This window comes from Lampetra planeri, chromosome 34, assembly GCF_965212315.1.
Source record: "Lampetra planeri chromosome 34, kcLamPlan1.2.h2, whole genome shotgun sequence".
NCBI lineage: Eukaryota > Metazoa > Chordata > Hyperoartia > Petromyzontiformes > Petromyzontidae > Lampetra > Lampetra planeri.
The window spans coordinates 5,110,579-5,124,615 of NC_136140.1; the positions used below are offsets into that span (position 1 = coordinate 5,110,579).

At 48.9% G+C, this 14,037-nt stretch overlaps 2 protein-coding genes across 4 annotated transcripts in view; one reads left to right on the forward strand and one right to left on the reverse strand.

The window, feature by feature from the left end:
• LOC144730054 (transcription factor EC-like) overlaps positions 1 to 7,479 on the forward strand; it is a 76,863-nt gene extending 69,384 nt beyond the window's left edge. For 2 of the 3 annotated variants that reach the window (XM_078610572.1, XM_078610570.1), the window contains exons 7-8: positions 736 to 901; positions 2,732 to 7,479. In XM_078610572.1, the coding sequence (XP_078466698.1) occupies positions 736 to 901; positions 2,732 to 3,193 (628 nt within the window). In that variant the 3' untranslated portion in view covers positions 3,194 to 7,479. The remainder of the gene's footprint in view (positions 1 to 735; positions 902 to 2,731) is intronic. The other variant, XM_078610571.1, reaches the window with a different exon arrangement.
• Positions 6,976 to 14,037, reverse strand: part of LOC144730056 (semaphorin-3G-like) — a 43,075-nt gene continuing 36,013 nt past the window's right edge. The window contains exons 17-19 of the mRNA XM_078610573.1: positions 13,402 to 13,541; positions 11,797 to 12,143; positions 6,976 to 10,650 (exon numbers count right to left, since the gene is read on the reverse strand). Of these exons, the coding sequence (XP_078466699.1) occupies positions 10,470 to 10,650; positions 11,797 to 12,143; positions 13,402 to 13,541 (668 nt within the window). The 3' untranslated portion in view covers positions 6,976 to 10,469. The remainder of the gene's footprint in view (positions 10,651 to 11,796; positions 12,144 to 13,401; positions 13,542 to 14,037) is intronic.

The window sequence follows — 14,037 nt, forward strand, 5'->3', positions numbered from 1 at the left end:
AACAAGCTCATGGTGTCAGTCCAGTTAATAATAACTGCACCAAAAAAAATCCAATCACCAGAAATTTTATTCTGCACGTAACTTTGATAAGTTCCAGCTGTGAGAGTTATAAAACTGTTGGTTTGGCTGACATCCGATGAACATATTTTTCTATCAGCGTGTGCGGGAAGCACATTTGTTAGTGTGCAGAGAAGAAAGGCTCTCTTTAAGGGATCTCAGTACCAGTTCTGTGATGTCTCCTTCCACGGCCCATTCTCTAACATACGGGATGTTGCGTTACTCTGCGAGAGTTCCAAATGGATATAATCGTCCCATGACCATAATGCCAATAGCACAATCAGAATAAACATACAATTACAGAAGAATGCTCTCAGATGCATTTTCGGGTTGTCCCGCGTTTTGTTTGGCACGATGTCCGACGTTTCGCTGCACGTACTGGGAGCTACCTCGGGAACCCGAAGACACATCAAGTGCTATGCAGCGCAACCGTGACAACCTATGCACAGGGATTCGTTCCAGCCGGGTGTATCCGGGTCGGCAACCCCAACAAGACTCCAGACCCGGCACGCCACTTCCGATATCCCTTCGAGAAATCGCTGCGGCTACACGTCGCATGTCCACTCCAGCTGGCTGGCTGGCAACGTGGACACATATTCAGCGAGAAAAATAACAAAGGCCCGCCTACGCAGCGCAGAAAACAAACCTGTAAAAACAAAGCAAATAAAACAAGAGAAGTGACCTGTGCGAACGCAGGGACATGCGCTGGAACAAGGGAACCATCCTGAAGGCGTCGGTCGACTACATCCGGCGACTGCAGAAGGAGCAGCAGCGCTCACGCGACATGGAGGCTCGCCAGCGCCGGCTCGAGCACGCCAACCGCAGCCTCGTCATGCGGGTCCAGGTGAGGCCGGCGGTCGGCGTGAGTCTCTGTTCGTCCACGCTCTCCGCCACCGCACTTCCGATTAGCACGGTTGGTTACGCGCGGTTTCGAAAGAAGTTCAAACGTGTGTGTCACGTGGTCGGGGTGAAGCTGTCGCGCTGGTGGTGAGCGCGATGACCGGAGCTATCCGCCCCGCGAGATGAGTTCGGCTCGCTCCCGTGGCTGACGTTAGTTAGTGAGCGAGTGATATCTGAACCGGACCCGTTACACGGTCCTGGGCCCTCCTCGCTTCACCAACCCGCAGTGAACAGCGCAGTGAAGTATAGTCACATGACCCTCACTACCCTCATGGCAATTGGGGGAGGCTCTCATTCAGTGGTGGATTGACAAAATGGCTACTACATGACCACGTGTACACTTTAGATTATTTTTTCTTCCCAGTTACGTTTGTCATTTCACTTATAATTCGAGGCATAGTACAAAGGTGAGTAAATGTGGCAACGATCTAAACAAAAACACCCCCTCTACGTAGGTCGTTTTGATAAGAGCAGGGGTCAGCTAATTTTTTTTTCCAATTTGGTAAAAAACGCAATTTTTAAAGAGCCGCAGTGCAAGTGGTGAATACGCAACGTCACGAAGCAGTCTTTAAAGAGCCCGCATGCGGCTCTGCAGCCGCAGGTTGCTGACCCCTGGACAAGAGGGTGTTTGACCTCACCTGGGAAGCAGTGGCGGCTCGTGACATGTCCACTAGGTGGGGCTGTTGTGATTTACCTTTGAATATATGGTGTTCTACATAAGAAAAACCTCGTCACGTCATTGTCCTTCCCGTGAAAGTGATACAACTGTCTTATCTAACAACGGTAGGACTTTATAAACAATACGAAACAAAACAACAAAGCACTTTAATGCTGTTCCCATGATCCTCAAGTCTACACGACACAGCCATTTTGACACTGCCAAAAGCCGTGACCTGCTACATTTCCCCAGTGCCACTTCGCGTCGTGACATCGTCGTGATTACAGCCACGGGTGCCTCTCTCATCGCCCTGAATGGGTCTCAAACGACGTGGCGAAAATGCGAAGCTGCGAATCGCAATGAACGAAGGGAAAATCTCTCACTCGGACGCCTTCACAGCCGCCCCGAGACCTCCCCGAGGCACAAGTCAGACTGTGGTGTTGCAGTGGTTTCGAATATGAAAAACTTAAAATCTTCATTAGGCAATTCACGTTGAAATAATCGTTACATTTACTGTTTTTTTACACGATATTTTTTAATAGGAAAGTACTTTTTTATTAGAGAAATAATTTCTCTTCTCCAGCTGCTTGGTGGGGCGGCGCCCCAACGCCCCTAGTGGACGAACCGCGCCTGCTGGGGAACTTAAAGAAACATTTTCTGGCATCTGGCGTTGGGTAACGGGCAGTGCGTGAGATTTGCCACTTGTCACCACCAGGGGTCGCTAGGACCAATTGGTAAGGCGTTAGGTAGGGGGTGAAGTCTAAAACGGTCGGCAGAAGGTGACGGTGGAACGCCAGGGCCATGCAATTTCAACTTTCCTATCATGCCGCTGATGTTAGCCTTGGCCAGGATTCGAACTGAGGTTAGCAGGTTAATTGACCACTGACCACTCCACCCCCATAAAAACACACAATCCCCTGCACCAATTCAGGTAAGCTTCGAATACCTTTTCGATTTAGCGTAGCATTAACTCTGCATTAGGGTTCAGGCCCGTGCGGTTCATATTATCACGTACATCACTGAAATCTTGAAACGGCCCCATCGTGCCGAAAGTGAATGTGACAGTGAATGGCTTCACTGCCGCCCTCCTCCCCGTGTGGCTCTTCTCCCGACCAGGAGCTGGAGATGCAGGCGAGGGCGCACGGCCTGCCCACACCCTCGCAGGCCACCGTGGATCTCAGCAGCTCGTCCATTAAGCAGGAGCCGGGCATCCCGTCCCACGGCCTCGAATACTCGCTGCTGCCCACCGCCCCCATCCCCGCCAACTCCAGCCACGTCACCATCCTCGACCTCAACGACGGCACCCTCGGCTACTCCAATCCCCTGGAACCGGATCACCAGGACGTGTTGGGTCACCACCACTCCGAGCACCTGTCCGGTCACGGGGACCCGGCGGCTAACTTTTTGGACTATGGCAGCGGCCCGTTTGGCAACGGCTTGAGGCTGAGGGACTTTCTGCTGGACGATGGTATGTCTCCGATCGGCGAGTCGGACCCCTTACTGTCCTCCATCTCCCCATCCGCCTCCAAGTGCAGCAGCTTCAGTGACGATGACGACGACGACGGGGAGGAAATGTGATCCGTCGCCTCCGCGGGCAAAATGTCCGAAGATTTGTATCTTTTTTTGGGAAGTTTTATACGGAATAAAAAAAAAGCAAAGTAGCTCAAGTTATTCTTCAGTTTAAAGGTGCAATACGTGATGCTTAACCGTTTCCACGATGCGTGGCACACTCATATCGGGTGCTCGGTGCAGTCCGGCGCGTGATTTTTCTTCCATCGATCTACCAAGTTCTGCCAAACGAGAGGACCCATGTTTACAACGCTTGCATTTCAATGAAGGCGGAGTCGCTGAGAAAACCACGCAGCGGGCAGCACTGTGTGAGGCTTGCCAAACGAATGCCACTGCCGGCCCATACCCAATGTGTCGCAACAAAGACACGCACGCCAAACAGGAGATCAACACAATGTGAAGCGAGTCGCGTTGACGATGGTTAAACGGGTGCATTAAATCCACTCTGGGCCAATACCAAATTTTCCCCGCTTTGACGAAACGGCTGACTTGCCCCCTCCACCCTCCTTTTGTTTTAGCGGAGATATTCGCCTGCTGACGCCCGCAAAAAAAGATAGGACGGAAAAGTGGCAACATCCACGAACGGCACGTTACGTTCGCCCCCTCTATAAATTTCCAATGCACGTGGCATCGCTGGAACCTTGGTCAGCCTCATCCGCACGTGCCAACGTGTTGTCTCCGAGTGGTGCATCGCAGACATCGCACCCCGCCCCCCGCCCCCGGGGGAGAGTTTTTTGACGGGTCTGTGTGCAAGTGCGTGAAGTCGTTTGCGCGAAAAAGAGGGCCTTGACACCGACGCACAAAGCCCCGCTTCTATATCGAGCAAATCCACGGAACCCGTCACGAACCACGTGAGCCCCGAGTCGTCGTGTGACGTTAAATCTTGACGGGGGTCGGTTTTGAGTGCGTGGGTGTTCAGCGGCGCACAATGTGCAGTGTTTAGCCTGCGTGACTTATTGTACCTTTAACACTAAATAAAAGGAAATTGTTTTATTAAACGGATATGTACATACAGTATATATATATATTTTTAAGATTTTAAATGACTGCTTAGTCTTTTTTATATACATATATACTTTTTCAATAACTTGTACATCTGAGCATGTTTTTAGAGGTTTAATCTTGCGATTGATACTGTACATCCAAAGTCACAGGGCTGTCAAGTGAGGGTAACACCATTTTTTGTCAATCTAACCTGTCAACCGGAAGTAACTCAAAGGATCTCAAAAGTACTTCTGTGGTTCCTGCTTCAGTGGGCCCTTCGTTCACTTGCGAGAGACCCCAATGTCTTCTTCATCTCATAACGTGACACACGAAGCAGTCAGGATAAATTGGAGGAAAAAATAAGAAAAATCACACACTATAAATGAGTGCAATGAGGGTTATATGATAATGATGATATTTCTAGATTTGAAGCTTTCGTGACTGCAAGGATTCATACTCTTAGGTTTTTTCGGTAAAGTCACGTAGGTAAAAAAATAATACTGATACAGTAAATTTAGCTGTGACGGTCCCACCTGAAGACGGAGACTTGTGTTGCCTCCGAAACGTCGTGATTTAATTTAGTTATTTTTCATTTAGTATTATTTAATTTATTATTATTTTTTATTATTTTACCTACGTGACTTTACCGAAAAAACCGAAGAGTATGATGATATTTATTTTGAGTTTTTGGTGAATTTGGAAAGTATGTGTGCATTGTGTGTTTTAGGATGCGAAAGTTCTGGGGGAAGGGGTTTAGTGTTAGGCCCATCGAGACTTGACAGCCCTGCGAGCTAAAATGTAATTTCGACTTACATATTATGCAAACTATCATAGTCTTCGAATGGTTTTGTTAAACAAAACAAATGCAAAGGTTGTGAAAGTTAAGCTGCGACTTGCTGCCATTTTATATTAAAATGAAAAATGTGCCATTATTGTAAGCACTGTGAAACACGAGTTCCCAAATCCTTAACGGCAATGCAAAGTGCAAATTCAATTTGGCATGAGCCTCATTTTCCCAGTGCAATCTTTAGGGGTAAATGTGCATTTACAAATTCCTTATGTTTCAAGTTAGCCTACTAAGCTCTGGAATTAAGATAGCCCTCGTCAGCATTGAGCCCTCAGCCGTGCGTTGATACGGCCTAGAATCGGTGTACAATATATTGTTGGTTGGTAGTAGTGCCAGGTACATAAACATAGTCGCTGGATGATCACTGGCGTTTTAGTGTCATCCCCCCCTCTCGTCGTGGATTTTCTTTGCGCACTCTGGTTTCCTGGCACGTGCAGAATAAAGATGTTGGGGAAAAAATCTAACAGAATCTCTGTGGGATATAGAATACAGGAGGGGTAGAATCCAATTAACCTAATTTTGACAGTAAAATGTATTATCAATAATACACACTAATCGATCATTTAAATAATTAAACTGCCCATAATAGACGTTTTTTGGGTTAGATTGGGCAAATATAAATGTGTCATAAAACCCGCCACCACCCGACACAGCCAATTAGTAAGGTTTGTTACGTAAACAAAACGTGGCCAATTCGTTACTAGTTCAGCACACCGGTGTGTTGAAGAGTGAACCTCACTACAACATTTACAATTGGAGTACTGTGACATTTCTCCGGTAATTACAACAACCAGCCTCATCAGGCGACAGCCAGAATTGTGGAGGAATCCTTTTATTCTCCGTCTTCAAAAACTTGACTGTCCTTTTGTCAACAACCCACCGCTGGGTGAGGGCCTCCCTACCGCTTGTCGGCGGTTCTATCAACTGTCGTTGCGGTGGTCAGCGCTGGTGGTTTAAGGGGGTGCCAGGACCTTGTCAGATATCACTGGCCAGTGATGTCAGCTTTTTCGATTTAAAGCTTTCGTGACTGCAGGGATTCATCTTCTTGGTGCTTTCGGTAAAGTCACGTAGAAGGGAAGTAATAAAATAATAGAAATAAAACATAATAAAATAATTCTCGCGACGTTTCGGCCACAACGCAAGCAGCCGTCCTCAGGTGAAGAACAGGTCTGTCGGAAAGACAGACATGTTCTTCACCTGAGGACTTTCCGACAGACCTGTTCTTCACCTGAGGACGGCTGCTTGCGTTGTGGCCGAAACGTCGTGAGAATTATTTTATTATGTTTTATTTCTATTATTTTATTACTTCCCTTCTACGTGACTTTACCGAAAGAACCAAGAAGAGTGATGTCAGCCTTTGACGGGAATTTAACTTGGGTTCATAGCACAGTGCGCTATCCGCTGCTCGAACAGCACAAGATGAATCCGTGTGTGTATTGCATTAGCAATGCAATTGCAATTGCAACGGCACTCCGGATTATGTAAAAAATAACCTTGCTCAGTAGACACTGTAGCTGAGGGGTTGGGTAAAATAAAAATCCTGTGACCTGAAGCAGGAATCCAAACACGTATTATTTGCTTGTGGATCTCAGCCACCTCCTGTTCCTTTAGCGATAGATGATTTTGCTTTATTACGGCGTGACATGTGTGGTGTTGCATGGCGCCTCAACCCGTCCCCACCTCATTCCCCTGCCCTCCACAACCACCTTCCCACTTTTTTTTGTCGTGTTTAGTTTGTGCTTCGCCCCGCACCTTCGATTAACACGGGTGGCTACGTACGGTGCAAAAGAAGTTTCAACATAGGTACATACTTAAGCCTCTTGCGTCTAAAATCGTCGCGTCGCCCGTGTACTTCCCTGTGTAAAAACCAGACCCAGTCCCCTTTTAAAAAATATTTTCTTGAGCCACTGCCTTTACCTGAGCGTGCGTTCGTAGTCTCAAGCAGCACACGCCATAGGGGTGAACTGAAGAAGAGCGTTTATTGTTTTCGATGGAAAGCGATTGGTTTATAAGAGCATAAAAGGGTTCGTTCTCGTATATTAAGCCTGCGGCAATCTCATATTGTAATAAATAGCATCGAGTGCCTTCGAAATATTTCCTTCAAAGTGAATGTGTGCGTGTCTTAGTTGCAGCGTGCAGCATATATCTTTCTCCTGTGATCGTTACCTTTTTTTAATACAGCAACTGATTTTGTACTTTTTATTTGAATGCAGTGTAATGGTAGGCAAATCATAGAATTATATATTGATAATACTTAATATATACACAAACGAAGTAGCAATATATGACAGTAATTGTTGGGAGTGTGTTTTAAAGCAAAGAAACCCTTTTTTAATGGCATTGTAATATTTCTTCAGAATGTCCGACCCGGGAACTGTTTGTTACCGATGTCAGTTTTTTTTTTTAAGCGTCCTTCAATGACCCAGTTTTTTTGACAATAAATATTTTCTAACGAAAAGCACAACATCTCTCGACGCGCTTATCCTCTACTGCAGCCACTCGCCTCCAGTCCAGGATTCAAGGCTTTTGAGACCCTACGAGGCCCAAGATCGAGGGCCACAAGCCTGAGGTTCGAGGCTGGCAGCCGCAGGACCAAAGCTGACACCTAGGCCGGAAAGCCTTCTAGGTCAAAGGCCGCTGTTTAGGGCCGGTCAAGGCGGGATCCTCTTGACCGAGGCAACTGTCAAGGCGGCTGCCTCGATGTAAAGTCCTCGGCCTGAGGTCACGCCGCTAATGCCAAGATGATGGGAACTGAGACAAGATGTCCTTGTGATGGCCTCAGGAACCAGGACCGGTCTTGACGAGCCAACAAGCCATGATTGCCGCCAATGCAGAATTGCAAAAGGGCTGATATACACTGGGCTAAGAGTAATAATGCACCCACGGTATCTTCTTGGTTCTTTCGGTAAAGTCACGTAGAAGGGAAATAATAAAATAATAAAAATAAACAGTAAATCATTCTCACGACGTTTCGGCCACAACGCAAGCAGCCGTCCTCAGGTGAAGAACAGGTCTGTCGGAAAGACAGCGTCTGAATGAAACACCCCAGGCTTGGACCGTATATTTAAGCTGGGTTGGAGGGGGAAGAGCGCCTTGACAAAAGAATGTGCATATCAAGAGGAATTTAGCATATTTATGGGAAATGCAGATATGGGATTAGTCACTACTTGTGAAATGCGTAGGAGGTGGGCGGGGGTTTCAAAGTCATAATATGCCCGTGCATTATGCAGCACCCATGGTAGTTTAACCATGCCAATTTAATGCTGGATGAAGGCCTTATGGGGGTTGTTGGACCATACTTCAACATACATACTCGATTGAAAACTCCTTTCTTTACAACTGCTGTTTGTGTTAAGTTTTTGGTCCTTAGACGCACGTCCGATTGGCACGCTTGGTTACGTACGGCGCGAAAGAAGTTCAAAATGCATACTTCACGCTGATCAGCGTAGGTTGATAAAGAGCTTAAAATCGTTAAAATCATTACTACCACGATGCAGTTGTGAACATTATTTCTTTATCTTATGAGCAAAAACATCTTCAAACACGTAAAGTGTAAATGTATACTGCAAACCTAAACCACAATGTGAAAATCGACTTAAAAAATATAATATGTACATAAAATGGCTTAAACATTGTTCTTTGTATGGACAAGCTCGTTCTATTTATGACTCACCTCTAGAATTACATGTTGTAGACATAAATCAGCCTTGACATAACTTACTCATCATTGCACGCGTAATGTAGGTAAAAGAAATATTAATTTGGCATTGTAGTGAGGTAAGCTATAACAATAATTTCAACTTGTAACACGCATAGACAGAAAGACTCAGAGGCGTGAATAACCACTTACAAGTGGGAAAGGCAGCCAGGAGGTGAGCCGGTGCAAAATTCTCCCCCAAGCTCTGTGGTCCTCTGCATATTAAGGTGTTATCAGTCAACGCATGCGAGGAAACCGGAGCACCCGGCAAACAAAACCTCCCACGTGTATGAGGGAGGCAACGTTCGATCCCATACAGGTGGAACAGATGGAACAGATGGAGATTCGTCCCCTTGCTGTGCGGTATTCTCTAAGCAAGTCAGGGTATGGCAACCTCGACTCCCACGGGACGGGACTTTCACGACGTTCGTGTGATCCACCAACCTTGGCTACCGCAGTGCTCTCTTACAGCCGTGTGCCACCATCGCCACTGAGACGGTAGATGCCGAAGATGAGCAACGCCACGGTTACGAGGACTGCTCGTGCAATAGCATCAACGTTTTGCAATAATGACAGCATTTCAGAAGCAGTTGAGATGACGGGAAGAAAGTATAGTTTTTCCAAAGAGAACAAAATAAAATTCACACATCTAAACACACTCGGTCAAGCTATCAAAAATGCTGTTACGTCAGATGTACATCTTTACTAAATTCAACTCCAACGCATAGACAGTAAAACACCTCTCATTCACCACTCTTATCCACTCTTCCTAACGGATCTTATCCGCAGAGATTCGTATTATCCACAGCTCGAGTGTTTGTGTTATCGTGTATCCGCAGGTTAGAGGAGTTACCAGGAAGTGTATGTTCACAAAACTAGTCAAACAGTGGCAGCCATTCATGCGGCCACTAACTTCACCATATTTATGATAATGGATTATTGATGACGACAAAGTATAAATACGATGTTAAAGATGATCATTGATTCTTTGCCGCTGCCACAATTATTAATTTCCGCATCTTCAGGAGCGTTTACCTTCCTGGGTAGTCGAAGACGGTTTAGACCTGTCGAAAGCATCCCCAAAACACATCACTGTCGAAAAAGAGTTCCACTGTGAAGTATATTAATACTAAAAATTGGAATCCGTTTGTTTCATGCAAGACGGGGGGAGCACCGACGGCTCCACTCCAATACCCCGCCGGGCAGTGGCGTAGCTAGGATATTTTGCGCCCGGGGACAAAGTATAAAATTGGCGCCCCCCCCCACCCCCCCGTTTAATCACATACCAAAATGTAATTACATGACATGTAGGCTGTGTGTGGCGGGATATATAAACTTTTAGGTTGAGGTGTAGATTTGTGCGGTAGTTTCAGGCTGCCGCGCCCGCCGCAAAAAGTTATAATGTAACGTTGTAAGCCTAAATTTCGATTTAAAGCTTTCGTGACTGCAGGGATTCATCTTCTTGGTTCTTTCGGTAAAGTCACCTAGAAGGGAAGTAATAAAATAATAAAAATAAAACATAATAATTATTTTATTATGTGTTATTTTTATTATTATTTTATTATTATTATTTATTATTATTTTACTATTATTTTATTACTTCCCTTCTACGTGACTTTACCGAAAGAAACAAGAAGTTGTAAGCCTCATTTTGGCGCCCCTTTACCTTGGCGCCCGGGGACACATGTACCCCCCTGCCCCCCCCTAGCTACGCCTCTGCCACCAGGGCCCTGTGGCTGCTCGCAGCCGGCGCCTGCTCAGACGCTGCGCGGGATTCTGTTGCTCTTGCTGTGCACACTGTCCTGAAGAGGCCGCCACTTGCCCACGTGGGTCTTGTGCTTCGCGTGGCCCCACCGCTGGCACCACAGCCTCTGGCAGAATTCCTCGGCCTGGCGCGACGGTCCACCGCGGCCAAACATGGCCTGCAGGTCGCCGTACCTGCAGGCGCGGGGGTGACAGCACAGCGCACAGCGGCGGTGAGGGGATGATCCATGGAGAGGTATAGCGGTGGAACCGACCTCTTGACTTTGATGTCCATTTCATTTCTCACCGTGTTGATTTTCACGAAAGGATGGCAATCACCTTTCTCCAGTCGACGTTCCTGGTGCGTTGAGAAATATGACTACAGTGCCGCTTACAGCAGTCCACACAGAAAAGGCAAGGGAGATTATTTATCGGATGAGAAACTAAAGAGTCTTGTTTCATATTTGTTACCCGCCCAGCTGGGTGTGTCTCCTGTCAGTAAGGGCGTTCAGTAGTGGGCAGTTGGAGGCAGTCACCCTCCAATAATAGAGGGTGGAGGATGCTTAAAAATGTGTGGACTGCCGGGCAGCTAAAACGCAGCAAACAGGCATAGTGGGGAGTGCAGTTGGTGCATCTGCTAGTCAGCTCAGTCAATGAACCCATGGCACTTGGGTTTGTCCCTTGCCTTAGTGAAGAATGGCGGTTGTGGTTGATGTCTGTACTAGAAGTGCACTTCACAGTGATGAAGCCCCATAAATGAAAAAAACTAAAAGGTCAAAGTGGATTCCCACTTGAATGAGACTGGAGTGGTGCTCACTTCAAGTTTACAGCTATGAGCCAGTGGTCAAGATTCCACATTTCTATAGTGAGGGCAAACCTATACAAAGAAAAAACACTAGCTCCACCAAAGTGGTATTGATATTACAAAACCCTGATTGACGCGAAGACACGGGATGAGAGGGGACGCAGATAAAACAAGGGGGATGCCCCATTTAATTCCTTCACACCAGGCCCCAATCTGACTGGACACAGATGTAGATGGCAGACGTTTAGGCTTGCCATCTCGAGGTACAAAAAATAACACCATACCCTGGAAAGAATATCTCACGATACCAGATGAAGGGAGAACTACATATAATGCATTGTCTTGGCGTGTCGCATTAATACGCAAATGTAAAATACAAATATATTTTGACGTCCCGGGAAGACTTGCAGAGCTCCCAGGTCAGCTACCCTCAACGCCCTCGGAAAACTGGGGAGAGGTGCCAACCCTACTGAAGCCTGGAGAAAGGCCTTGCCAACCGGCAAGTTTGCACCGAACCGAAGTCGCCGTCGGCGTACCAAAGCTTGGGCACGTCGCGGCCGCCCCCGGTGTCCATCTCGTCGCACGGATCCCAGCGGCGCTGCCGGTCGTCGGTCGCGTCGTGGCCCTCGCCAGTGGCCGTGCCCGCCCTGCCCGGGGATCGCTCCTCGGCGGACCCGGCCGTCGCCGCGGCGGAGGGCCTGCCACCGGCGAGGAGAGCTCGCCCCACCCGCTCGGCGGTGAGCACGCGAAGCTCCACGCGCAGCAGGGCCCTCTGGTAGCCGAGCTCGTCCGTGCGGCAGGTGTACGAGCCGCTGTCCAGCGCGTGCAGCGTGCGGAACAGGAGGCCTTGCTCCAGCTTCAGGACCCGCTCGTCCGTCTTCACCTGTGCGGCCGGCGGTGGCGGCGCAGGAGGGACATTATCTGCAATGCCTCTTTAAGTAAGGCCGAAAGCATCTGTCCAGAGATGGATATATAAACTTCTCAAGGGGTGAGGGAGAAGGGGGGGGGGATGTCCCGGAATCTAAAGCGTTTTAACAAGGGCCCCACATTAATAATAAAAAAATACATTAAATCTATTTTCTCCGATAAGTAGAATAAAAATACCGATTATTTTTTCTGTTTAGGTCTTAAGGGCACGAAGGGCAGGGAATGCCCCCATTGCCCCACACTGATCCTTAGGTCCACCACTGGCTCTGTCTGAAACTGGGGGTGGAATTATAATGCTCACATATAATCAAATATGTAATTAGGTATGTTGAACTTCTTTCGCACCGTACATATCAAACCGTGCTAATCGGAGGTGCAGGAGAAGGACAACAAACTAAATAAAAAAAGCAGTTCTAAACTTACAATCTAGATGATTTAAAAGTACAGAGCTCCAGTGGCTTCCTTATATCGGAAGGAAGAACGTTCCAGACGGCGGCCGGAGCACATGCGGTGACCGTCTTTGTTCGATGGCCAGCCAAACCCCCCCGCTGCGAGGATGACCGGAGTTCACGTGATGGTTATGAGCACAGGGGGGTGTGGAGGAGTGCGCAGTGGCAGGGAGGGTGGGTGGCCCGGGGTGGGGTAGTGGGTGTGTGGAGGAGGGCACGTGGGGCAGGGGGACACGGGGTGGTAGTGGGGGGGTGGAGGAGGGCACGTGGGGCAGGGGGGCACGGGGTGGTAGTGGGTGTGTGGAGGAGGGCACGTGGGGCAGGGGGACACGGGGTGGTAGTGGGTGTGTGGAGGAGGGCACGTGGGGCAGGGGGACACGGGGTGGTAGTGGGGGGGTGGAGGAGGGCACGTGGGGCAGGGGGGCACGGGGTGGTAGTGGGGGGGTGGAGGAGGGCACGTAGGGCAGGGGGGCACGGGGTGGTTGTGGGGGGGGGGGGTTTGGAGGAGTCTACGTGGGGCGGGGGGCACGGGTGGGGGGGGGGTGGCACGTGGGGCAGGGGGACACGGGGGTGGTAGTGGGGGGTGGAGGGCACGTGGGGCAGGGGGGCACGGGGTGGTGGTGGGGCGGGGTCTGGAGGAGTCCACGCGGGGGTGGGGGGTACGGGTGGGGGGGGGGGCACGTGGGGCACTGGGTGGGGTAGTAGTGGGGAGGTGTGAAGAAGGGCGCGCGTGGCGGGGGGCATCGTGGGGGCAACGTGGGGCACCTGCTCGCGCTGCTCGCTGGCGGCGTGCTGCACCAGCCACGTGATGGATGCGCGCAGGGACGGGGGGCGGCACTCGAGCAGCGAGGCGTTCCTCTCCACGCCGTACACCACCGTCTCCTCCACGGCCTCGGACAGCTCCGCTGTACGCGCGCGAGGAGGTGCGGGGTGGCGGCAGGGGCCAGCAAGGGGGTCATGGTCCCTGGCTCGCCAGTTGCCCGGACGCGACCGATCTATGCACCCTTCCGGGTCGTCGTAATGTAAATGAATTTTAAAAATATATAATAGCGTACTCTTTGGTTCTTTCGGTAAAGTCACGTTGTTAGAAATAAAATAGAACATCACGACGTTTCGATAGCAACACAAGCGGTCGTCATCAGGCAAAGGAATCAGCTTCTAAAGGCAAACTGTTTATAAAGGTTTGGGGATGGGCTTAGCCCAAGTGTATCACAGCACCAGGAGCATGGGCGGTGCACGAGTGCCAATGCAGCAACAATGATTTGTTTTATTTCTACCTACGTGACTTTACCGAAAGAACCAAAGAGTATGGATTCCTGCAGTCATGAAAGCTTCAAATCAATATAATAGCGGTCGGTTGCGTACAATATATATTTTTTCATTTGTTTGCAACCTAAACTA